Source organism: Sebastes fasciatus, chromosome 16 (genome assembly GCF_043250625.1).
Source record: "Sebastes fasciatus isolate fSebFas1 chromosome 16, fSebFas1.pri, whole genome shotgun sequence".
NCBI classification, from domain to species: Eukaryota; Metazoa; Chordata; class Actinopteri; order Perciformes; family Sebastidae; genus Sebastes; species Sebastes fasciatus.
The window spans coordinates 30,751,637-30,777,112 of record NC_133810.1 but is presented as its reverse complement, the minus strand read 5'-3'; the positions used below and the strand labels follow the sequence as shown (position 1 = coordinate 30,777,112).

General features: G+C 40.3%; 1 protein-coding gene across 4 annotated transcripts in view; it reads left to right on the top strand.

The window, feature by feature from the left end:
• opcml (opioid binding protein/cell adhesion molecule-like) overlaps positions 1–24,884 on the top strand; it is a 244,307-nt gene extending 219,423 nt beyond the window's left edge. For all 4 annotated transcript variants that reach the window (XM_074612071.1, XM_074612069.1, XM_074612068.1 and 1 more), the window contains 4 exons: positions 18,745–18,882; positions 19,241–19,361; positions 20,284–20,435; positions 20,817–24,884. In XM_074612071.1, coding sequence (XP_074468172.1) covers positions 18,745–18,882; positions 19,241–19,361; positions 20,284–20,435; positions 20,817–20,917 — 512 coding nt within the window. In that variant the 3' untranslated portion in view covers positions 20,918–24,884. The remainder of the gene's footprint in view (positions 1–18,744; positions 18,883–19,240; positions 19,362–20,283; positions 20,436–20,816) is intronic.
• The last annotated feature ends 592 nt before the right edge of the window (positions 24,885–25,476 follow it).

Below are 25,476 nucleotides of genomic sequence, written 5' to 3'. Positions count from 1 at the left end.
TGTGTTTTAATGCAGGATTTCTGTCACTGTTCAGCTGAAGCTTTTACGACACACCTTCTGACAGGTATAACTGTTCTAACCCTGCAGGGATGACAGGTCACGGTGAGAAATGCTACATGCTAAGTGGCTGTCACACATTGGGTTTGCGAGAGAACAGATGACAGTTACTCATCCACGTAGGTGGACATGTGACTGTCTGAAGCTCGGCTCGGAGGCTAAGTTGTGATAAAGCGTGGCTGTTCCTCCGCAGGCCTTTGGAGCGGAGTCCTACTGCCTTCTGGCATCAGGAACACTTTTTATCCCAATGATTTCTGTTTAATTAAGCCATGTTTAATTAAGCCATTATGGTTATCACAGAGCAAACAGTTTATGTCCAGGTGAACGCAATTGACATTGTGGCAAGTGAAGCCAAGAGTTGCCTATCATCATTAAAGATGTGTGACTTCAACGCTTTGACAAAGAGGTTAATCTTTAGTTCAGAGTGAACATCATGGTGCCGCATCCTGAGAGCAACTCATCACCCAATCTGCAGCGGTTTGCATAAATACATAAAGTAATGGATGCATGCTTTCCATCCTGCAGCCCTCTCACTTGTCCTGGTCGATTTTAGCCTAAATGTCCTTTGTTCTAATTTAACCCACCTGCACAGTAATGCCCATGGGCATATTTCCGCTTCTCTTCCTGTACGTTTCAAAAGGAGCAGAAACATTAATGACCTCTTCAATAGACTCCGGCTCTTTGGTCCCTAAAACAACGGCTAATGGCTTGTGATCTCTCCCGAGAGCTCCCTAAAACCTTCTCAGCTAAAGCTCCTACAGCAGATCTTCAGGGAGCCACCCATAGCTCCATGTTGCGCAGTCTTTCTTTTACATATTATAAAGCCAGTCGCACACCTGATGAAGCTTGAATGCAATGTGTATTCCCAGTTCATGTCATGTTTCCTTTCATCTCACATGTGTAACCACTGTCTCTACGCTGGCTTTGTCAAGTGCCACAGGGGTGCAACTGAGATGCTGTGCATGAATGCCTCACCGGTGGATCGTTATTAATTATCATCAGGTAGAATTATCAGGCTGATGCAACACAGGCTTGGGAATTTCACACTCCACCGTCACACTGAATTTCTTGAGATTTTAGTGCTCTGTGCCAGCTGGTGATAAGGGCAGGCAGATTTTTTGACAGTGACGCTCTGAGACTGGAGCAATGGACAAAGTAACGCCATGCCACCTTAAATATAACAGGTCAGCTCAGGTGTCTCTGCACTCAAAAAAAATATTCCTCCTTTTGGTAAATGTATTTGCACCATTCTAGTCTTTCGATCACTCAAAGCGCTTTACACTACATGTCAGCATTCACCCGTTCACACAAACTGATGGCAGAGGCTGCTATGCAAGGAGCCAGCTGCTCATCAGGATCTGATCTAAATACTCTTTCACACGCCGATGGCACAGCCTTCAGGAGCAGTCTGGGGTTCAGTATCTTGCCTAAGGACACTGACATGCGGACTTAACCATGCAGGTTGTTCTTTTTGTCAGTTACAGTGTACAGGTTTCACAGTTCCTATAGCACCATGGGCTTCAAGAGCTGAATGGGAGAAAGACTTTTCCCTATAAGGTCGGCAGTCAAAATGTGTTTTGTACACATGAAGTCGAGCCTTTGCTGGGCAATGAACAAACTATTGCTTAGTGCCAATAGTGCTGCAAATTCCCTACATTTTCTTCTAGACCAGTGTTGATGAGATGTGAGCAGTGTTGTAATTTCTAACAGTGAGCTAGAAGGAAATCTGGGGATTTAAGTGGGACAATTGCTGCTACTACAGTAAGGTAAAACAAATCCAATGAGGAGAGACTCAATATCGAAGGAACAATAATTTATTACATGGTGCATGATAACATGAATAGTGAAATGTCTTTGGCGATTAAACTCCATCGTGATGAAGTATATTAAAGGGGGTAGTAATGCCATGGTGAGATTAGGAATATTCCCCCCCAAAAAAAGAAAAGAATATTTCATATTCAATTAAATTAATTTTTATATTGCGTGAAATCATAGCATAAGTTATCTCAAGACATTTTCATAGAGCCGGTACTCTATAATTTAGAGACCCAACTAGAGATCCCCCAGGAGCAACTGTGGCAAGAAAAAAACTCCCCTTTAACGGGTAGAAACCTCGGGAAGAACCCGGCTCTGGGTGGGCGGACATCTGCCTCCACAGGTTGGGCTTTTGAGAGAGAGAGAGATGCACAGCAACCACAATAATAGCACAACAGCTATAAGTAGTAATACAAATATGACTAATAACAATAATCAAATAGCAGGTTGAAATAGCAGCAATAATAATAACATAAATAAGGCTGATAATAATGACGGTAGCTGTGGGTGGACAGCAGGCAGCAGACCTGCAGACGCAAAACCACGATCAAGGTGCGAGACGAGAAAGCACCAAAACTCCGGGGAAGAGATCAAGTTAGTAAGATGCATTAGTAGGACCTGGGTGGAGGCTGACTCGTGTTGTAAAGTGCTTTGAGTGGTTGCTAAGACTAGAAAAATGCTAGATAAATGTAGTCCATTTACCACCCGGTTTGGTTCTCCAAAAGACTAGCGGCACACCTATTACTTTAACAATAATACTCATTCAGTGCTCACTTACATTTTATCACTGCTATGAAAAATTACAATTCCTCCTCTCTGGGGATAACCTCTTACCATTCTGCCTCTATTTTTAGAGGGGTAGCGGTGGGGGACAGGGATGTTCAAGGGTAGATAAAAAGACAACAGTATACGCCACATATATGCACATACATATGGTATACACCATCTGAAAGCTGGGAACCTGAAGATTTGAGATGCAGCTCACTGTGTGTCTATCTCTTCCAGACAGAAATCATAAATAAATAAAACAAATAATGAATTAATTAATGAATTAATAAAATATAACATCATCACACATGAATACATTTGAGCTCATTGGATCCACAAGAGTCTCAGCTTTCCAGTCACACCCAACACATGCAATTCTAAGACTGTTTAGGGACCCCAGTATGCAGACATATTCAAATACACCATTTTACAATAGGCAAAACTATGTTTGCTCATACCTGCATGTGATCATCATAAAGTGGTCTGTAAAGGGGAGACTCGTCGGTACCCATAGAACCCGTTTTCATTCATATCTTCAGCTGAAAGTTCAAGGGAACCCTTTGATTCATATTTTCATATCAATATTACAGGGACACTGATTTTGTGTTATTGTGGTTATATAAATGTAATGTATGGTGCTGTTAGATTGCTGCTTGGCTGCCCCTTTAATACAGGTTTGTGCCTTCCTTTGCATGCGGGATATATTTTTTTAATTATTATTTACCTCATTGAAAATGCTGTTTTTGAAAAGCTTAACGCCAACAAATATGGATTGAAGCAGACAATTTCATTGGATAAAAACATGTTGTGAATGATTACATCTATCTTTTGGACTTTACAACGTTTATTGGAGTTATTGCAAATGTTTGGATCGCATAACTCGTAAACAATCCTACGCAGCCATCACTGGAATCTAATTCTACAAAGAGTAATAATACTTAATAATATATTTAAATTTAACCAAATAATATTAGTGTAGCTTAATCTTTATCAAATTTGTATGCCAACTTTATGAATGAAGCTTTGAACTGTTTGGTACAGCCTTTCTTACCACTTTGAATTATGTTCTAATATTTTATTTGCTCGCAAGTCTGTTACACAACGTCGGGGTTGCAGCTGAAAGAATAAAGCTAAAATGTTGTCCTATGAATACATCAAAGAAATACATTTAAGGGAATACACACATGTAGTCAGATCTATCGTGTCCTAGATGTGGTAGTGATATTATAAACCTATTAATTTACCTATTCACACACACATTGTTTTGCCAGCTGTCCTTTCTGCCTTTGTCAGTTTAGACTGTGTTGGTTTTAGATTTTAGCTTCTTCGTATTTGTGTAATATTATTTTATGATCCACGAGCTCTGCTTTTATCCAAGTTGATCTCTTATCTTGAACATGACCTGCTCCGGAGCAGGTTAGGTTCCCATCATCAACAGAAACAAATTACCTTGGCGATCTACCCCGGTTAGAAATCGCCCAGCGTTGTAGGCCTGAAAACTCAGGGTCAAACCTGAAGTTGTCTCGCTAACACCACATCCTGTTCCGTAGTTCAGGCCTCAGGGCGTCTGTTGATCGAAGGGTTGGCGGTTTGATCCCCAGCTTCTCCTGCCCACATGTCAGCGTAAACCACAGATTGCCCCGTGATGTTTCTCTTCACTGCCTTGGGTGTGTGGGTGTGTGTGCATTGATGAGTGAAAGGTTAATTCTAAAGCACTTTCTATAGAAACACTATAGCCTTTTCAGTATTTCACTAAGACCTTGATCTCTCCCTGACCTCATACATCGTGTACAAGTAGCAAATATTACAGATAAAACATATGAAAAATGTCGATGGCAAACATTTTCCACATAAGTTCAATAATAAATGTTTGAAATGCCGATAAGAAAAATCAACCTCCAGGAATGGAAAGTGAAAAGAAAAATTGTGAAAATGTGAAAAGGGAGAGAGGAGAAGAGTCGGTGTCACTTGATGTCTTTAAAAAAAGAAGAATAAATAATGAGTGAATGTTTGCACTGCAGATGGTATTTTAATACTCTGCTTTTCATCCACATCTGTGACGTCTTTTAATGTCCGTGGCAAGATGCTTTGGATTTGTTATCGTATTGTTCTTGTGGATCTTAGTATTTGCTGGAAATGAAACCAGTGAAAGCACAATGACAACCGAGTGAGAAGGCTGATAGAGGCAGCCGGGACGGCGATGTCTGAAGTTCAGACAATCTTTGACAGCAACGCTTCACAACGTGTTCATCCCACATAGAAACTGCTTTGGTGTTTAGTTAACTATGAGCAAACTGAGAAATCCAAATGCGTATGTGTTCTCTGTTTGATAAATATTGGAACTATTAATATCTATTTGCTCGGTAAACACGGACAGATGTGTAGATGGATTAGTGTGCCGTTTAGTTTGCTGATGTCCTGGTATTCACCTTTTATTGACTCGTCTGAGATTTAGACGTCAATAAAATGACATACTGTGACACTGTATTTATTATCTCAGTGAATTCATGCCATTTGCTGTAAGCAATGCTAATGAATCATGGCGTTGTTTTTTTGGCTGAAAGTCTGTTACCGAGTGATGAAGTTGCACGATTGGACGGCTGAGTGTTGGAATTTCCTTATTGGCCGTAGCTCTTTCAAAATTAAAAGGAGGAGAACAGTCCTTTGTTTAAGTGTTCAGGGGGGGGGGTCGTGTCAGTGGTTCCACTCACCTGTGAGGGATCGCTGATTGGATGAACGCAAACAGTATCAATATAAATGACGTTCTTTGCTCGTGGGCTGCTGCTCCCAGCTTTCAAACCGCAACCCACAAGGTGGCTCGTTTGGAAAATGTCTTCTCTTATATCACGGAAATCGTTCACCAGAATGTGTTTCTGAAAACATTTCATGCGAGAAATTCTTTAATGCTATTTGATGTTAATCTTTGATTTCTACAACTGATGATAATAATTTCATCAGCCGCGAAGCGCTCTGAGCAGCACACAGACGCCTCCTTAAACTTTGTCTCATCCAGAGTCACAAAGGGGGTTCTGTGTCTGTCAGACTGTCTGAAGGGTATCAGCAGATCGATAATGTCATGCACAGCAGACTATAACCGGCAGGTAGATTCCTTTCTCATTAAATTGTGACTTTACTCACAGAACACATGCAGATCTGGAATTAGTTTTGAAAGTGCTGAAAGTTTTGAACATGAGCAGAAATCTTGCTGAAACACCAAGGAACCTTTTTTTCAGGCCATTTAAGGGTTTCCTGGTGGAACGGTAGAACTTAGGTAGAACAACCTACAGCTAGGTGACCCCGCCCACAGAGCTGCTGTTGAATTGGCCGCAGATGTTAATTCCTCGCCGATTTTGGATCAGATTCCTCCGGGAACATGCGCTGTGTGAAGTTTCTGGTTTATAAACTTTTAATTAGTTTATTATTGAAGGTAGAACATGCTGATAAACTGAGTGAATTTGTCTTCCTGCTGGCTCTCCTGCTGCAGGGCGGGTAAGAAAATTACGCTGCGTTGAGGGCGTTTGATTGACAGCAGAGACCCGGAAACGCTGACCAATCAGAGCAGAGTGGGAGGAGACAGGCTCTGAACCAAAGAGGGTGAAAGGTGCTTTATGCAGGCAGACGGTATGAGAAGAATACAGGGTTTTTGAACATTACAGAATGTAAACATGTTCTAGTACAACATTAAAATACATCTATGAACCTGGAAATGAGCATAATAAGAGACCTTTAATGTAGGCTGCTATTGACTGTGAATATGGTGTCATGCACATTTAAAGAGGTTGCTTGCCCAAACAAAATATACAAAAGAGGTTGGGAGAGTAAATCATGCCGACATGTGTGTTGACTCAGCAGAGAGAACATTAAACGAGAGAAGTTGATCTACAGGAGAATGATTTTTTGAAAGCAACATAGAATGCCTGAGAGCCTCAGAGTGCAAAACCGTGGTACTGTCAGCCGCCATCTGACCTCCGCTGCTGCTAAAGTAGTGTTATTATGGGAAGGATGGCCTCTGAGCGAGGTGAATGGCGTTACCACAGTTTTGCCCTCTGCGGCTCATGTCACCGCAGTCTTGGAAAGGGAGGAGTGAGCAGAGGGTTACTCATGTGGTTGCAATCTGCGACCACACCACTAAATGCCACTTAATCCTACACACTGTCCCTTTAAAACCAAGTCTATACCCTCAAACGGGCCTTTGACGGTCTTGAAGACAAGCCAAAATGTCCTCACTTTCCAAAAATGCCCCTTACTCTGAAGGTCTAAAACTCAAAGCGGTCCTCACAAAGATAGATGAACAAGTACACACAGAAAAGAATAAAGTGATTTTAGGGATATACTGTATTCTACTGCCACAAATGTGCCATGGGATTGTACTAAATCTGTTCTAGCATTTGCTGTGCACACAGGCATATCCCCTGATTAAAGTATACAGGCTGTTGGGGCTGTGGTGTTGTTGGCTTGAATGAGCCAAATGAAGTCAGTATTCTTTCAGGCTGGTCTCATACACTGTTCGTAGCTATACCTATGAAAAGTAATGCAGTGCAATGTGTGTATATTCCCATGAGATCAATGTGTGTAATTAACATAATTATGAAAATGCCGGGTATGGTGGGGGTCAGGGTGGATGGGCGGGTCAACAAATACCAGACTTTCACCTAGGAGACCGACATTCATGTACCTCGTGAAACCAGAAGTCAACATTGATTTATTTGTCGTGCAAGTCCTGTACTTAAGTAGCGCCACTTACAGAGTTATTTTAAGCCAAACGACGATCTTTTCCTAAACTTAAAAAAGTAGTTTTCTTGCTTAAAGGGACTGTTTGTAACTTATAAATATATGTATGTAAGCGTATAAATGTACCGGGTCGGGAAACATGCGCGCTCGCGTGTGGCCGCTGTACTCTCCTCCTCTGCCTGCCTGCCTTCACTCAGACAGAGCGCGCGTTCTCGCGTACTCGCTCCACCTCTAGATGTGAACACGTGCTCACTCCACACTGCAGGAGAGTTAGTAGCTCTGAGAATATCTAGTGAATGTTCAGTGGACGTTTGTGCAGAAATAACTGCTGCAGCTCCTCCAGACCAAAAGAGGTTTCCCGTGTCTTGTGAAGTGATGGGGCTCTGCAGAGAGTTACTTTATCGTCTCGTTACCGACCGGGTGCCGGTGTCTTCCTGTTCTCTCCGGCTGTGGGCGGAGAGAGCAGGAAGACACGCTGCAGAGCCCCGCTGGAAAAGCCAACACTAGGATCAGCAGTGATTCATGGAGAGACCTTCGTCTGGTCAGCTAACATTACTGCCAAGCAGCTGAAATATAGAGTGATATTGTGTTTTTAGCTGACGTGTGTTGCCTCACTGTTTTGAGCGATGCTCGTTCAGGTATATTTAGAGCGAGCAAGCGTGAGCCCGACGCTGACTTTCGTTGATTTCACGGCCACAGGTGTCGCTGTTAAGAAGCATTTCTAAAAGTTACAATTAGTCCCTTTAAACTTAACTATGTAGTTTTGTTGCCTAATCCTAACCAAGCCAATATTTTCTTAAGCCTAAAGAAGTAGCTTTCTTGAAGTTCGAAACAAACAGAAAAGAGGGGAAACCTTTTTCGTAAGATGTCATAGGAAGTGTTGAATGAGAATATGTTGACTCTTTATAGGTGTTACTGATGGCACTTGTAATGTATCTCGCCCTCTGGTTGTTAAGAAAATCAATTGCAAAACTACTTTGTTATGTTTCGTTTGATGTGTAGTGCCCCTGGTTGGTTGGTTGCTTGGTTGCTAGTGCTTAAAAATAACAATGTGCAAACTGCTCTTTATGTTGGGAAAGTGGGATGTCATATGTTAATTAAGTTATGTATTTATATACCAGGGACAGTGCATATTAATCAACATTTCAGTTTCCACCTTAAAGTAAATGTGCTAGCTAATGAGCTAATTTAATTTAATAATTTCTTCTCTGTGTTAGGATTTGTACACACACACACACACACACAACACACACACACGACATACTACACTACAACTGTATAAGAATAGTAGAAAGGTCATATCCGTGCCCTTTATAGATGATAACATGCAGGGGATGGCAGGAAGAGAAGTAGTTTTATTGCAGCACACTAATATTCATGTTGTAATAATGGATAATTAACAGTTTGGCCAAAAGGGATTATATGAAATGATATTATTTTTTTTTTTTAATTACTGAAAGAAAACATTACGTGTTTTTTTAGTTATTAATTTGAAGTGTTTTATTAAAACACTTATTTAACATTTTGAAAGCAAACAAATCACATCTCGCTGGGTATGTTGAAACGGAGGTTTGTGTGCTTCTATCCAGCGATGGGGACGTTTAGCTCCTCTGGTGCTCATAAGGGCAGTAAACATCCCTCATGCACTCCAATTATTTTCACTATAGCTGCTTTCTTATCAAATGTCAACAGTCTCTTAATTAGTCTGCTTACAGAGAAGTCACAATTGTCTTAGAGAAGCCTATTCTGGGCATCTCATCCAGGGATGATTTCATATCGCAATTAGAGGTGTTGCCAACAATGATGGTCAGTGGTTTATTATGAAATCATTTGCACCGGGGAATGTAATAATTGCTCGAATGTTACCCTGTAGCATGTCAGCCCCACAGTTTATTGTTAATTAATGCTAAGTGAGAGAGAGGATATGGACACGACTCTGAATATCAACCCTATGCACAGACATGATCTCAAATCACACAACTGTCCTGGAAATGTGTGCTACTATGCTTGTGTGATGAATTACACTAAAGCCATCCACACAGTAAGTACAACACCTCATCCTCATTATTACCTCACCGGCGTTGGTTTGTTTGTCTGTTTGTCTGTCTGTCCTTCTGTTTGCAGGATTACTCCAAAAGTTTGTGATGGATTTGAATGAAATATTTTGGAGGGATGGAGTTTAGCACAATGAACAATCCATTACATTTTGGTGGCGATCCGGATCATGATCGAAGTTTATTTAAGAATTCCGATCAGCCTGAGCATTCAGATCACAAGGTATTACACATGGGCAGTGTAACTGAAGACGCGTTGATGATGCATGACCCCGCCTCCTTCTAAGAGCAGAGACATGTGTGGTTATGTGTGATTATGTGTGCGGGAGCTGCTGGCCGTCCGCGGTGAGAAAGAACAAAGCGGTAGATGACGGGATGAGAGCCAACGTAGTGTAACGTTAAACAGACATAACAAGGCTGCTGAATGAGAGAGGCATCCGCCGATACGTTACACGGAAACACACCGTGTTAATAAGAAGCCGACCACCTCACGGTACTGCCAGCTGTGAGCTGTGATCTGTATTTAAAGTCACGCACCTTGGCACCTTAGTTCTAGTTCTATCTATGACAGACTGGAAGATCAACTTGAGGTGATTATGTTTACAGGCTGCAGGAAAGAGTCGGATGATTTGACAAGTACAGCCTTTTATCCATGTTGCATACGTGGAGAGAACATTTGTATTCAGGTCGGGGCAACTGCATACATGTGGACTATATATATATACACAGTGTATATACACTATACACTGTATATATACGGTATAACCATCCATTCCAAAATCTGCACGCAACTTTTCCACATGACAACCATGCACACTGGGCGAATTATCTGCGTTGCTGTGTTCCATTTTCATCAAAAGAAAAAGTCCCAAGATGAAACTGGTTTGGTCAAAAATAAAATAAAAATGTATGGTGAAACATCTTCTGAACTAACTTGCATCTATTCATGGCCGTGGTCTTTCTGTCAAACAAATGCAAATATTAAAATGTTTACATTTATGAATCCCTTTTTGTTGACACTGAAAGGTGTTTGAATAACAAACTCAACTATCCATCACTGAAGTTTTTGTTTCCAAAGTCAGGTGAAACTGAGGAAGTCCCTTTACACACAGACAGATGGCAATTGAGTGAAGGCATGGTGGTTAATATTTAGGGTGCATGCTAAACGACCACTCAAGCTTTAAAGGGCATATGGCACAAGTCATACAGGAATTAAACGGCTAGCGGGAACAGAAGGCAGACATCTTCTTCACCTTTTAGGTGACAAAACCGCCTCTGCATAATATATTATAATGCAAGTTGTTCTGGTGGAAAGGTGACAACTTTGCTGACTATTAGTTTACCCAGTGGGAGTTTCTCAAGCTGGTACAGAGTACTTAATGCCTGCAGTTACACATTTCAATTTAGTAATTACGATGGATGTCAAAGGGGATTACATTATTTTAAAATGACATGTATTGCTTATGCATAAGGTCTGCACACTGCTATACTGCTGCCTGCTAAATACAACATAGACACTCTGATATAAATATCCCGATGCCAGCTGTTACTCAGTATGAAAAAAAAAGGATACGTCTTTGATGTAATATTATAAGGAGTTCAGGATATGACGAAAGATTAGAGAGCAAAGATTCAATCTGTGGCTCAGATAGGATCAAATAGACAAAGCACGCCTCAGGCTGACGTCTTTGAAGAGCAGTCGTAGCACTATTAAGTTAGTCGTCCATGTTTGTGAAAGCTATTAAAGGACAATTCTGCTCTTTTTCTCTCATAATCATGGCCATTCTGAGTCATGATGGCTGCACCTGCCACCTCGGTTATAGAGATATCAGGAAACAATGTGAGCCTCACAGCTTTCCAAGTAACCTTCAATTTTAGATAAATCACTAACATAATCACATAAAGTAGTCCCCGGGGTTACCAACTCGCTAACCAAGCCATCCTTGGGGTTATCCAACCAGCATCTGTATATCTGTAGTAAAAAGAAACATGTATTAGCAAGATATTATATAAAAAGTGTTCTGAGAGAGAACTAGACTTCTGCACCTCCTCATGGCTCTGTTTTCAGGCTTTCAAAAAAAAACTGCAGATGCCATTAGGAGCACCGGACTCAGATTACCTGTCTCATGCACTACTGTCAGGATATAGTGACAGTTTTAACAAAATATATAATTATTTTTAATCATATTTGCTTCAATTCTACCCACTGCAGCTTTAAGGGACACTTGTTTTCACATTAATAAATGGCAAATTATAGTTAAGTAATGAGAATGATGCATTTTTGCATCATTCGGCAGATCTTTTGCTGATAAATGTGAGGGGGCCTTTGGTTGCTGGAAACACGGAGGGAAGTTTAACACTGTTAATATCCCTTTAAACCCCCAATGCATCGCTGGCAAGAAAAGTAGTTTTACCTTTCTTGAGTTTGATTAAAGTTGGATTTACAGAAGAATGCAGACTTGCAGGAATATTCACCTGCGACAACTGCATCAAACAATTAAACAGCAGAAAAGCGGCTACAGCAGTAATGCACTCAACCCATACGGGACCGGTGCTATCGCAGCAGCTCTGCGGCAACGTGGTAATTGTTAGAGCCTCGTGGGACATGGGCGGGATGTTGTGCTATCGTCAATGCATTAGTCACGTTGTGGTGCTACATGCAGAGGAGAGGACTGAGGGAGAGGAGAGACTATACACAGAAACAAGAGCACACATGGCTTCCAGCTAATGTACAGGCTTCATAAAGCATCCGTACAATTGAAGCCATCTTCATTGTGCCACCTCCTGGACTGATCCCGTCCATCGTCTCGGCACAAGCTGCTGTTCTACATCAGTGCTGCCAATTATGTGGCTCTGTCAGGGGATAAGAAAAGGGGCGTCTAACTCCTTGGAGATAAAGATTTTCATTTAAGTTATTTTTGAGTTGTTTTTAAAGACTATTTTTGATTTTCTTTTTTTGTTGCTGACCAAAGGTGTTCAGCACCTGAAACATGGTTATTTGTAAGTACAGTGCTCTGAGAAGCCTTTTCTCCTGACACTGTCATATTGGCGATTACTATTCTTATGTCTTAACTCTATATTTATTTTGAGAATTTCTCTACACTGCCATTATAGTAAAGAGTTGAGCAAAATAAACCTAGTGTGTAATCTGGAGGGAGGGGCTGCAGGAGGAAGGGGCCTCAGTGAGAGGATTGCCTGTACCCAGCCGCCTCCTTTGAGACCAAACAGTGCCAGAGGATATGGCCACTCTGGCCTCCGTATTGTAGCGGTGTTTTCACTCCCGGGGGGAAGCAGTGGAAGGAGAGTGAAGGTGCTCCAAGAAGGTCATCAAAAAAAAAGATAAAGATGATGGCAGATGCAACTAAACTTTAGTGTGCCCTTCTCACCCGGGCTGACGCCTCAGGCAGAGAGGTATTGGTGGGACGTGACGGCAAGGTGAGGGAGAAGACAAAAAGGCCAGTAGCCGGTGTCAGCAGGAAACCAGTCCTGAGGGAGACACCGTGCTCGACGGGGGCAGCTGGAGTGTCTCGCCATCAAATGGACCACGGACTGTTTCAAGTACCGTCTGCTGGGTACCGAATTCAGCTCAGAGAATGACCACGGGGCTCTGAATGGTTAGAAACCATGAAACTCTAGAATTACCTGCTGGCTGCTGTCGGCACAGACAGACACAGCGCTTCACATCAAGTGTTCTCAAGTGTATTTTAGTGCAAGTGTCTTCCTGTCCCACATCCCTGTTCTCTGAAAAGACCAACCCGCTCCACCACCCCACACACAAACACACACACACACACACACACACACACACAGATGTTCTGTATTCAGCTCTGTTTCTTGCACTAAAATAGGTGGACAATTACATTATGCAGGAATGACACTTTAGATTTATCTGCCTGTTCCTGTGTTTGAGGATGCTGCTGCTCCATATTGATGCTGACAATTACATGGTGTGATTAATGGACTACGGTTGAGGGGTAGTTTTCCTTACCAGCCGCAGCTTGTCAAAGCTTTACCTCCCTCCCCACGACGAATTAGCACTGGAAGGAAGTTTTAACGGTAATGATCTAGACTTTACAGTGACTTGTTCTTATCGTACATCTGGCGGTGACTAGTATGCTATTTAAAGCTGTGTGGCATATTGTATGTCGCTGGCTGAATGCTGTTTCCTCGCTGAATAGGGAATGACTCAGGCTGAACATTTTTCTTCACATCTTTATTTTGAAGTAGTTTATCAAAGTGATTCTTTTGTTATGTTTTTGATCAAAGACTTTGCTCAATTAAACTATTTGGAGACAGTTTTTTTTCCATTGATTTGTTTTGAAGCCCAATAATTAACCCAACTCTTTGAATGACAATTGGCGATTGCAGTCACACCTTTGCTTCCACTTAAAACAAAAGACTCAAACAAGTGTGAAAATAGAGGCCAATAAGACACAAACATTAAAGCTTCAGTAGACAGAAGGTTTTTCATTTGGCAAAAAATTCCATAATAACATTTCAGCATATCAAGTGCTCTGAGAGGAAACTAGACTTCTGCACCTCCTCATGGCTCTGGTTTCAGGCTTTATAAAAAATGTGCCCATTCAGCCGATTCTGTCATTTGCACCATTTCTACCCTCTGCAGCTTTTAAGGGAATTACAGGTTGTTCAGCTTTTTTCAGTGTTTCTGTTTTTGCCCAATAGTCTCCTGGATAGATAGACCTTCACGTGTAAACATGCTAATATGGGGTTTGATCAGTTAGCATACAGACAAATACAATTACATACAGTAGTAGCCATCGAAAATTGGCTCTTTGGCTGCCAGCTATTATCCAGCCACATATGTGAACTTCAAGGAAAACAACAATCTCTCTGTGTGACAGTATCTCAAATAAATTGTGTCTCAACTTGTTCCAGCTCTTCATTGAAGTTACGCTATATGTTGTGAAATATTCAAACTAAATACTCTTATGTTTTTATGGCTACACCATTCCATCAAATGGAAATATTCTTGATGTTTTGTGTCCCCAAACATTCAGCCTAGAACCGGTGGAAGGTCTGTGGCTGGTATGGTATCATACAGATATGTGACTTTCTTTCAAAATACTCAAAACATGAAGCCTGACTCTTGTAGCCAAGAGAACTATTCTGCAGCTTTCTCTCAAGATGAAGGGAAGTTGCTCCTCATTCGTATGTCTGGACATATGATGCTGGCTTGGTGAAAATGCATCTCTTATTTCAGGATATTTGGTGCACTTAGTGAGGAAGCTCTCTCTCTCTCTCTCTCTCCCTCCCCTCCTGCTCTCCATGGTTCAGACCTTTTTTTTCCGGTTTGTTTTTTAAGGCTGATGTATCGCCTCCAAAACTGGAATAAGCGTACCTTTAAACATCTACAGGCTTATCATAATTGCTTTTGTCTGTATGCATGCTGTGCTGCTGTGTGGATGGGTTTTGTCTCTCTCACCTGCCAAAGCAAGCAGCAGATGTTTGTAAACACATTGTTTCAAGTGATTTCACCATTTATACTACATTTATGAAAGGAAATGAAATAGAATTACATGTCAAATCTTACAGAATACAATAAACTGTAACCAGCAATATACTCCCTTTTCACCCGTGGAGAAAGTCCCCCAGACTCCCTTCAAAAATAGCAATGTTTTTTTGAGTTGAGTTAAGGGAAACTTTATGAACTTTGTGAAACGCTATCTTAATTATTTGCGCCTTCTTGTATATTAGGCAAATGTAATACTTTAAACCTGCAGTAGGCTGAAAGATTTTGGCATCATTGGGCAAAAATTCCATAATAACCTTTCAGCATATTGTAATTCAAGTGTTCTGAGAGAAAACTAGACTTCTGCTCCTCCTCTTGGCTCTGTTTTCAGGCTTTAGAAAATATAGCCCGAGACGGGAGACTTTGGCCAATCACAGGTCATTTCATTCAACAGGAAGCTGGAATTCCTATTTCTCTCCTCACATGTTTTCAGAAACATCTTGTAGTGCACTGTTTAGTTGTAAAATGAGAAAGTTTGCTCCGGCTGGTGGGCGGTGCTTGGTATTTCCTCAACTGATCTCAACATTGCTGCCGGGTCACAAACATTTTCAGTTCGGCAGGCTTTAGATCAGCTCTGATTGGTTGTTTTCCTCCAGTCGGTGAAATCTTGCAGATGCCGTTAGGAGCACCAGGAGGACACCAGTCTCTAATCTCAATAGTTACTGCACCATTTGTAGTTTAGAAGCCAAACATGGACTACATACTGTTTTCTACTGAAGGGCAGATTTAAGCAAAGCCAATCAATAACTTTACTTCTTCTGTGAAGTTAAATCGGTGCCTGCCAGCTTCTGTCGGTTTGAAGTCACCTTTTTTACTTTTATAACAAATTGCCCTTTACCGGCTGTAATAGAATTCTTTACAAGCTATTTCTAAAGAGGACCTGTTGCTTGTTTACTTATGAAATCTTTGGTCTTTGCTATTGTAATGCTTGTAATTGGACTGCAGTAATCTTTTTACCAAAGCGCTCATAGTGGTGTCTAGACAGCAGAGCTCCTTAAGCTAATGGCTAATATTGCTGAGGTGCTCCGCCGAGTGCTTTTAGACGCTCATTTGTGCCGGCTGCCAGCCGGTACTTTAATGGCTCTCTTATTAGTCATCCAGTCATGCTGTACTGACACTGATGTTGTGCTGGAATTATGGCCATCGCTGCAGACCACTGATGTGGGTGTTGATGATGATGGTGATTGTTTTTATATCCATTCATCCAGAGTAATATGTGATGATTATGACTTCTTTATATTCATTCATCTGGGTAATTTAGATTGACATTTATATTAGCCTATAATACTTAGATTGTAACTGTGTCTGGTCATTATCTTGTACTTTTTGTAAATGTCTACATTTTGTCAACTCTGCTGTCTTTTCTGGCTGTTCTCAACAGGAATCAATAGTGTTCTGATTGTATTCACTCCTGCTTTGTTCTCATTTTGTAATGAATGCTGACACGTTAACAATGGCCTAATGAGCGTGTACAGACACACACACACACACAAACACATATTCTGTATGTCAGGAGTGGGTTGAGTGGGAATCACACAGCGCACTCCGGATCAGTTTTGTGTTTTAGAGACAATCGTTTAATGACAAAATCAGGAGATAAACATTTAAAATCAAAATGTGTTGTTTTAGGTGCTGCTTTGTGACCCACACTGGAATATTGGAAATAATATCTAAACGTACATGTATTATCACATTACTTTTTGAAGCATCTTTTGGTCTTTGGCTGGACAGATCAAATCTAAAATACCGCAAAATCGAAGAAAGTTTGAATAAAAGGTAAACAACAAAAAATACATATTTGGCATCCCCAAAATAGTTTAGTAGTCTGCATTTAAGATATTTTACTAGTTATTATTCCATCAACTCAGAGATAATTTTAGGTTTTTGAGGCATAGTATACTAAAGAAACAACAATGCAATATACTGTAAGACCGTTTCAATGGAATTGCGTTGCTAGGCAACAATTTGGGTCCATGTTTACTTCCTGTCAGCTTATGGCTTCGTCCGAAATCGCATACTACATGTATGCACTACATACTCAATATGTGTACTATCGTTTAACATACTATTGTGTGAATAAAACAGTAGTATGTCTCTCTTCGGACACACTGAGCTGTAATTTATGTCGTCACTTCCTGAGAGCCTCCTTTGCCGGTTTTGGAGAGACGTGTAACCACGGTAACCCGTGTCAACCTCATGTGACGAAAACGACGGTTTCTGAAATTGTGGGACATTTATGATGCTGAAGTATTCAGCATTGCATACTGTAACATTTCACCAGAAATAGTATGCAATTTGCGTCCTATTGGTTTCATACTAAGGTTTTGGACGTACTAAAATATCTCACATATTGTTTTAGTGTACTAAATAGCATGTTAGTATGTCAATCACTGCAACAGGAAATAAACTGGGACACATTTGTTGTGTTGTTGTTTACAATGTTACAATGTTTACAACTGTGATATGGTCTACATGCAATCTAGTGCACTACCCAGTGTACTACAAAGCCAATGAGGTAATTAGATCATAATTTGACAGTAAACTTCCTTCCAGCGTTGGCCATCATTAAAGCAGTCACACAGTGCAGTGCCAGCTATAGGAACTCAACAGCATGTTGTCAGCCACAGCCTGCCTGATATAGTTATCCATGGTGAGAATGCTCAATTACCTGTGCTAGCAGTTCCGCTGGTAACACGCAACGCGTTGATTATCCCCAGACCACAACCTTTTCTGCTGAATCCTCAGCCAGCTGCAACAGTGTCTGCAGCTTTGGAAAACATAATGGCATTATGCTAATTTAGAGATATTGCTGGATTGACATTTCTACTGATTGGGATTAGTGCTCCTATCCATTTCACCCCACCCACGCAGCAATAGCTTAAGGTCTCTCTGTCACCAAAACATGCTTTTAACATTGCTGGTGTCAGGGGTAATTTGTGCAGTTACTGAAGTGGGCTTGTTTCGATGCAATTAGTTTATTTTCTTTGTGTAATGAGTGCGTGCCCTGAGCTGTCTGCCCTCTCGAGACATTTAGAAACCCAGCAAATAAACCAAATTCAGAGACGAAGGCTGCAGCTATGGTCTGTTGATTTGAATTTATCTTTCTTGGTAAAATAAGACCTTTGACACAGATAATCACAAGGTTGTCCTCATCTGTTAGGTTTGTATATCATCATATAAAAAGAGTTTGTATGTTATCAAAACGACTTTCCATCCAATGGTGTCTGCAAATTTGTTAACAAATAGTGTATCCATAATGTCTTATTCAATCAACCAGTTTTTACTCTACTACTTTACATTAGTCTTGTAGTCCTCCAGCACCAAAGTACCATACTATAATAAAAATATAATGATAATATAATAGCACAGGATAAATGATCAGTCTTTTACTTTCCATTTAAAGTTAACAATCAAGCACTGAATATATATCAAGTACAATTCACTGGTCATTTTGATTAGTACTAATGTCTTCTTCAACTATTCTGGGGACCATGAATGTTTGTACCAAATTTCATGGCAACCTATCCAATAGTTGTTGAGATATTTCAGTCTGGACCACAGTGGTGGACTGACCGATCCACTGGCATTGCCATTGCTTGAACCATGCGGCATGCAGAATGACTCCTGTCGGTCAGCATACCGTATGTGACAATTAGAGGCTGCTGTATTTCAATACAATATCCGTCCCAGTGGTATGTACAGTATTTAGGGGGTGAAAATGTTATCAAGGTCAGTACAGGACTTATTCACTAATGCCTTTCTTCCTTCTGTTTCTTTCCTTCTCCACAGGCACTCATAAATTTGTGATTGAGGGGGAACATCTGGAGCTGACAGCCATCACCAAGGAGCAGTCGGGATCGTATGAATGCATTGCTTCTAATGACATATCGAGCCCTGATGTCAGGACGGTGCAAGTCACAGTCAACTGTAAGGGCCAAAACTCGCACGTTCATCAGATATATATCCTCAAATAAAGCCTGATTGTTTAGTTCTTTTAATATGAATGTTTTGTTTTATACGCTCTCCTGTTACAAAATAAGTTGTCACAGCTATACTGGGATTATAAAAATGGGTTTGCAGGGCTTTGTGCCTTCAGAAGATGCATAGTTCGTCAAGGTTGAGTGAAGATTCAACAGGATGCCATCCCAAATAATGTCATGTCATTATGTCAATTAACTTTTAAAGAAATAGTAAGAAGAATTAAATGATAGTATGAAGCCCATAACATCAAGCAATGGGTAGATGTTCTCTATATGACGCAAACATATTTGACATTCTTTTATAGATCCTCCCTTCATGTCTAAAGCGAGGAGTACGGGTACTCCGGTTGGACAAAAAGGAGTCCTGCAGTGCGAAGCCTCTGCCGTCCCGAGAGCAGATTTCGAGTGGTACAAAGAGGACCGCAGGCAAGTTTCTCTTCTGAGCTCTGTGATTTCTACTGGACTGGAATTGTTTGAAGTCGTTATTACAGAAACACAAAGACGCCCGTTGTGCTGTAGGGTGTGGATTTACTTTATTTGAAATAAGCCAGACTGCATCATCTTTGTTGATGAGTGATGGCTTTTTACACATAACCTCATTAAAACTAATATTGTGCTTTTGATGTAATGAGATAATCCTTCATGCCCTTAATTTTCTTCTTTCAGTGGGCAATATAGGCCTATCCTAATATTCACATTATGAAAAATCCCAATTTACTTTTCTTTTTTTTTCTTCAAAATTCAGTCAGATCATTTGCAAAACAGGCATGGACACCAAAGGCAACTATGTTTTATTTCTACATAGTAATTGGTTTATGTCAGTGTGGTGTGGGGCTCGGAGGTTTAGAGGGATATTATAGTATAATATATTTTCCAACTCAAGGCTGGAGACTGGAAAGATGTTTATGAGCAGCCCCAGAGCTGGTAAGCTGATGTAAACACAAGCTGCACTGTTAAATGGGCCCTGACAGTGACAGCAGCGCTGCTCGTCAGTCCTCAAAGACAACATCGGTCCTCAAGAATAAAAAGATGGAGGTCGCTGATAAAATAAATGACTGTCGTCCGCAAACATGAAATAAGGCAACGCAACAGGAAATGCAATGAGTGAAATAGAAGGAAGGTTGCCGTGCACTGAAGGATGTACAGTCACCTCGATGAGGCAGTGAGCTGCATTCAGACTTTTAGCCCATACATATAGTTCTAATGTCATGAAGTATGTGTGCTAGAGATTTGACAAAAGGTTAAACAAACAGACACATGGCCTCTCAACAAACTCGAGAAAAGCACTGTTACAGTTGTTTCTCTTCACCGGCAGAAGCTTTGAAAGCTGCTCCCCTCTTTCTTACAGGCTCTTCAACGGACTAAACGGGGTTAAGATAGAGAATCAAGGTAAACAGTCAATGCTCGTCTTTTTCAACGTCTCTGAAGAAGACTATGGAAACTACACCTGCGTCGCCGTGAACACGATGGGAATCACTAATGCCAGCATAATCCTTTATGGTAAGAACATACATGCTGAGTAAACAAGTGACACGCTGAGGTGAATGAAAGTGTTAATTATGTTTCAATTATTCTGATTCATTCTCAAGTGGACTATTATAATGGCTAGTTTTTTTGCATGCTAACAGCTGCACACAAAAAAAAAGCAATCCTGACATGAAGGTCTCCCAAGATTTACCTTTTTCATTTCCACCATTCACTAGTTTCCATGGCAGCACTGATGTAAAGCTCTCATTTGGCTGAGATAATAAGCCACATTCACATGAACATTTGAATTCCAGTTAATCACAGTTCACATGGAAGCATATCTACGGTTCAAGCACTGATTTTAAGACACGCTAACACTGATGATGGAGTAAGTGGTGTGTTATTCTCCTGCAGGTCCCGGTGCGATGCACGATGTGAACGGGGCTGCCGCGTTGCCCCGTTTCTCCGTATGCCTCCTGCTGACTGTAACCTTACTCTGCCTGCTGATGTTCTGATGTGAAATGTGACGACCTTCAAGCTTCTCTCAGCATTGAGCGGCAAGAACAGACTATTAGTCCTGTAAGGAGAATGGAAATTTAAGAGTACCAGTGGTTCACCCTTAGTTTTCTTTCTTTTTTCTTTCGGGCTTTGCATCAGAGTCTGTTCTCTGTTGGCTCGCCAAGAGTGAGAGGCGTCAATCCGAGGAAGGGAAAAATTGAAAAATCATGCACTAATTTGATGATGGTAGAACTACTGCGTTTGTGTCTCCCCCAAACCTTTTTGTATGTGAAAAGGGAAAAAAGAAGAAAAATACATGTAACTGTTGATAGTTGACTGTTTATTGCCCAATATTGAAATGTACATTCAGATTATTATTATTATTATTGTGTCATGTCCGTTCAATATCTGTACAATACCATTAAGCTTTTTTAAGTAAACAACAAAAAAGGAAAAAATGCAATGTGATTGTTGAATTTTACTGTATTTTTACAGTTGTATGCAAAACAGAATAACAAATCCTTCATGATAAACAGTTCAGAATAATAAATAGTACACCATGATTTCTCAGGCAAAGTCCTACAGCATAGTGCATCCACATTTCTTTTTTTTTTTATTATTTTCATTCTAGTGTGTGTAGAAAATGTACAAATGTGTACAGACAATTCCTGCACTGTTGTTTTTCAAAATGCATACACTTATCAGATGGCATTTTTTGAAACACCTAATCACAGTGTCATAGCAGCTTCACGGCATATTCACACTGAGGACAGAAAACCTGAAATGAGATGTCAAACATTTATGTGATTGTCATTTAGGACAGAAGCGTTGGTCAGTGTGCCGCTTCGTTTGCTGCGGTGACAAATTGAATTAATGCTCAGAGTTGATAGATGTGATGGATAACCTACAGTTAGTGCTGATGGCATCATTAAAGCGTCAAGTTAGTGGGTGGTCTGATTAGCAACATGGCACTGAACTCTCTGCTGCTGATAACTGGGAAAACTAAATTCAATTTGAAAATATCATCAAACTTCCTGATTTAAAGTATTGTGTTAAAGTTGCAACTGATTCACGCTGATGGTAAGTTATGAAGTTGAAAAATGTGTAAAACTACAAACACATTTGATAAATAGCCTTTAAGTTTCTCAGGCAACCACAGTGGTTATCAGGTTCCCTTGGTTGACCGGTGGGCTTTTATGCAATTGAGGCTTTTTATTTGGACCACAGAGCCAAACAGGTTGCAGCTTATCACAAATCATGTGTTTGTTTCTTTTTTCCATTGATCTGCAATTGGAAAAAAGTACTTAACAATAACATATATTCCTCGTTAAAATATCTCTCCAAATACTAAATATCTCTGAAAACGCATACGGTCACTAAGAATCCACCGCCGATAAGTGAGAGCAGATAAAGTTACTTAAAGGACCATGTCAATGTTTTTCATCAAATCTTATTAATTACTAAAAGCATTCCAGAGTGTTATTTGTTTTACCTATATGTGAATTGTATTAAAAGACCATAAAGTGACTCGCAGTGGTGGAATGTAACTAAGTACATTTACTCAAGTACTGTACCTAAGTACACATCTGAGGTAATTGTACTTTACTTGAGTATTTCCATTTTATGCAACTTTATACTTTTACTCCACTACATCTCAGAGGTAAATATTGTACTTTTGACAGCTTTAGTTTCTTTACAGATTACAGTTTTCCGTCCCTTATTAATTATTGTCCTTAAAACAGTACAGTACACAAATACAGGATTTTCTTTTTTTGTCAGAGCATTTCATTTATTGATTGCTGTCAGGATGTGAGAAGAATTTCAAGAAATATAACAAAACATGTCCCGAAGAACATTACCAACCTCACCTTTAAGGTTTTAAATGCAGGACTTTTACTTGTGATGTATTTTCACAGTGTGGTATTAGTACTTTTACTAATAGATGAAGTCAGCGATTCTGGAGAAAGATTGTTGATATTTAAACTCAACACCCCAAAAGGTTAAGAAACATGTAGTAATTTGTAAATAATAGTAATAATCCACAATTAAAACCCCGTACTATATTTATTCATGGAGCTTTGCAAGTCACTGCATGTTCTACAACACTGTCCTGCAAATATTTCAGAATAAAAGCCTCGTGGTAACAAATTAAGGAATTCTGTCCACAGAAAGATATTCACTGTCTGTTGTTGCTGAGAACCGCGCGTGACTCGCGTTAAAAATAGGTGAGACCTTGAATCTCTAGAAGACATGCATCTGACACGCAGCCCACAGGTTCCACAGCCGCCACATGCTGCTCACACCGGGCGGTCTGGACACGCCGTTAGCTTGTTTCCCATTTACAGAGCCATGGCTGTGTATTAACACTAGATTTTCTTTCAGCGCACACTAAACGGACAGCTAGAGGACCGTGAGGAGATATTCCGATGAATTATACAAAAAAGTGTATTGCATTAGAATCGCTGACTGCTCCTTTAAGTAAAGAATCTGAATGCTTCTTTCACCACTGGTGACTTAGAATTTGTTTTATCCATTAAACACGACATCTGCTTAAAAGTTATCAATAATGCAAATCAAAAATAGGCCTTGCGCTGTCACTTGACTTCAACAAATTTTTTTAAAAAAAGTGTGCATTGGGATGGATTACTTGTATCTCAAGCACCAATCTGTACTATTTTAGTAATGCATTAAGATGAACAAAAACAGTGGTACATTCCTTTAATTAGCTTCTTCACATATTTAATAACATTGTGATCAAGGTTTATACTCAAACATGTCAGTCAACCAGAAGACGGATCCATATTTAATCACAAAAGTATTTTAATGTGAAGTGGTGGAGAAGCCGGATAAAGGTCCTTGATTTAAAACATCAATTTAAATTCACCAGAAGTGTTTTTTCACATTTCTAACTACAAAGCTGGCACACAGCTCCAGTCCACATCAAAGCCACAGGTGACACAAGCTGGAATATTTCATGATCGACAAGATAGTAGCGTCAACTTGAATGCTGATGAATGTCCCGCGTAGCTGCTATGAAGCTTTTTTTCAGGTGTTACGAGTGCGCTTTTAACCTAGTTTGCACCGAGGTAAACAGCAGACGCTGATCTCAAGAATGCAGAAGTGATTGTTGTGTTCTGTTGTCAGTGGATGCGTTTTTCAAGGGACATTTTTTTAGTCTGCCTCAGACAGAAAATATCCAGTGATGAGAATATACTTAAAGCACAAGTGATTGATGATGTAATGTTCTGCTATTGTCCAGTTCACTCCTGTGCATACGTACGAGTAAGAAGTGTGTCGAGGACAAAACGAGAAATGAGAATGATATATGTGGGAATGCTTTTGTTGTACTCACATGTTAAGTTATGTGCTTGTAATGATGATGAACCAGTCAGCTGCAGACTGTCAGGATGTGATTTCAATCTTTAGGGGTTTGCAAAAAAACACAGACAGGTGAAATTCAGACGCCTGCAAAACTAAAGTGAGGGGTTATTGTAACCCTTTCCATCCCAGATAGATTAACACGTATTGATGTCAATAAGTTTGAATCAATTTGTTGAAAATCCCCATTAAAAGAGAACTGATACCGGAATTTACTTAAGGTGTATTTTTGCATATGTCACCATGAAATGTAATTTGGTTTTTTTTGTCTTTTATTTATTTATTTTTTTTAAATGGTTTAAGGATTTTAGATTGATGCGTTTCACATTATCTGTAATCCTCCTGAATGCATAATTCTCTGGGCATTTTAAAGTTTGCAGTATTCAAAATTCACTTGTCATCTACAATGTTTAATTATTATTATTATTTTTTTACAGTTGATTTTACAATATATGATCTCAGTGATGGCTGCATTGTTAACCTGTTTGATATGTTTTCTGACCTTACTGGAGGTTCAGCATAGGGTAGTCACTATTGTGGTATATAGTCATCGTATCATTTGATTGAGAGATTGCAAAAATGTCCATAAACTGGTTCAATGTGAAATTCAAGTTGCAAATCATTTGTTCTGACTATGACGAGCCCGTTCTCATTCCCAGGGTGTCAAATACCGACGTTTCGTCACGCCCCTCGGCGTGTGATACCGATGGCACCGAGGCACCCTTAAGCGCCTGTATGAGACACACCGGGCTTTCAAGTAACTACAACGTAAATCCATCTTCGTCAATATCGGGGGAAGTGCTGCAGGAGGGTAGTAGGAGACCGGTGCTCGTGTTCGGTTTGAAACCAACAATGTGTTGTTTATCTTGTGTGTTCACAACGTTAAGTTTCACTTTACAAACTAATCATTTTAAGCCAAACCACTTTTTTGTCCTGAACCCGACTAAGGCTGAGCTACCCAGCGCGTTAGAAAGTGACGCCAAGGGGTCCTGACCAAGCGTCAGTATGTGGTGAGTTGGGAATGAGAACGAGTTGCTATGACACCACACATTACTGTTACTCTTTTACGACAGAGTACTAGGGCCACATTGAGGGGGGAAAAAAAATCTGATATTTCGAGAATAAAGTCATAATATTACGAGAAAAAAGTCATATTTTAATGAGAATAAACTCATACTATTTCAAGAAAATTAAGTCG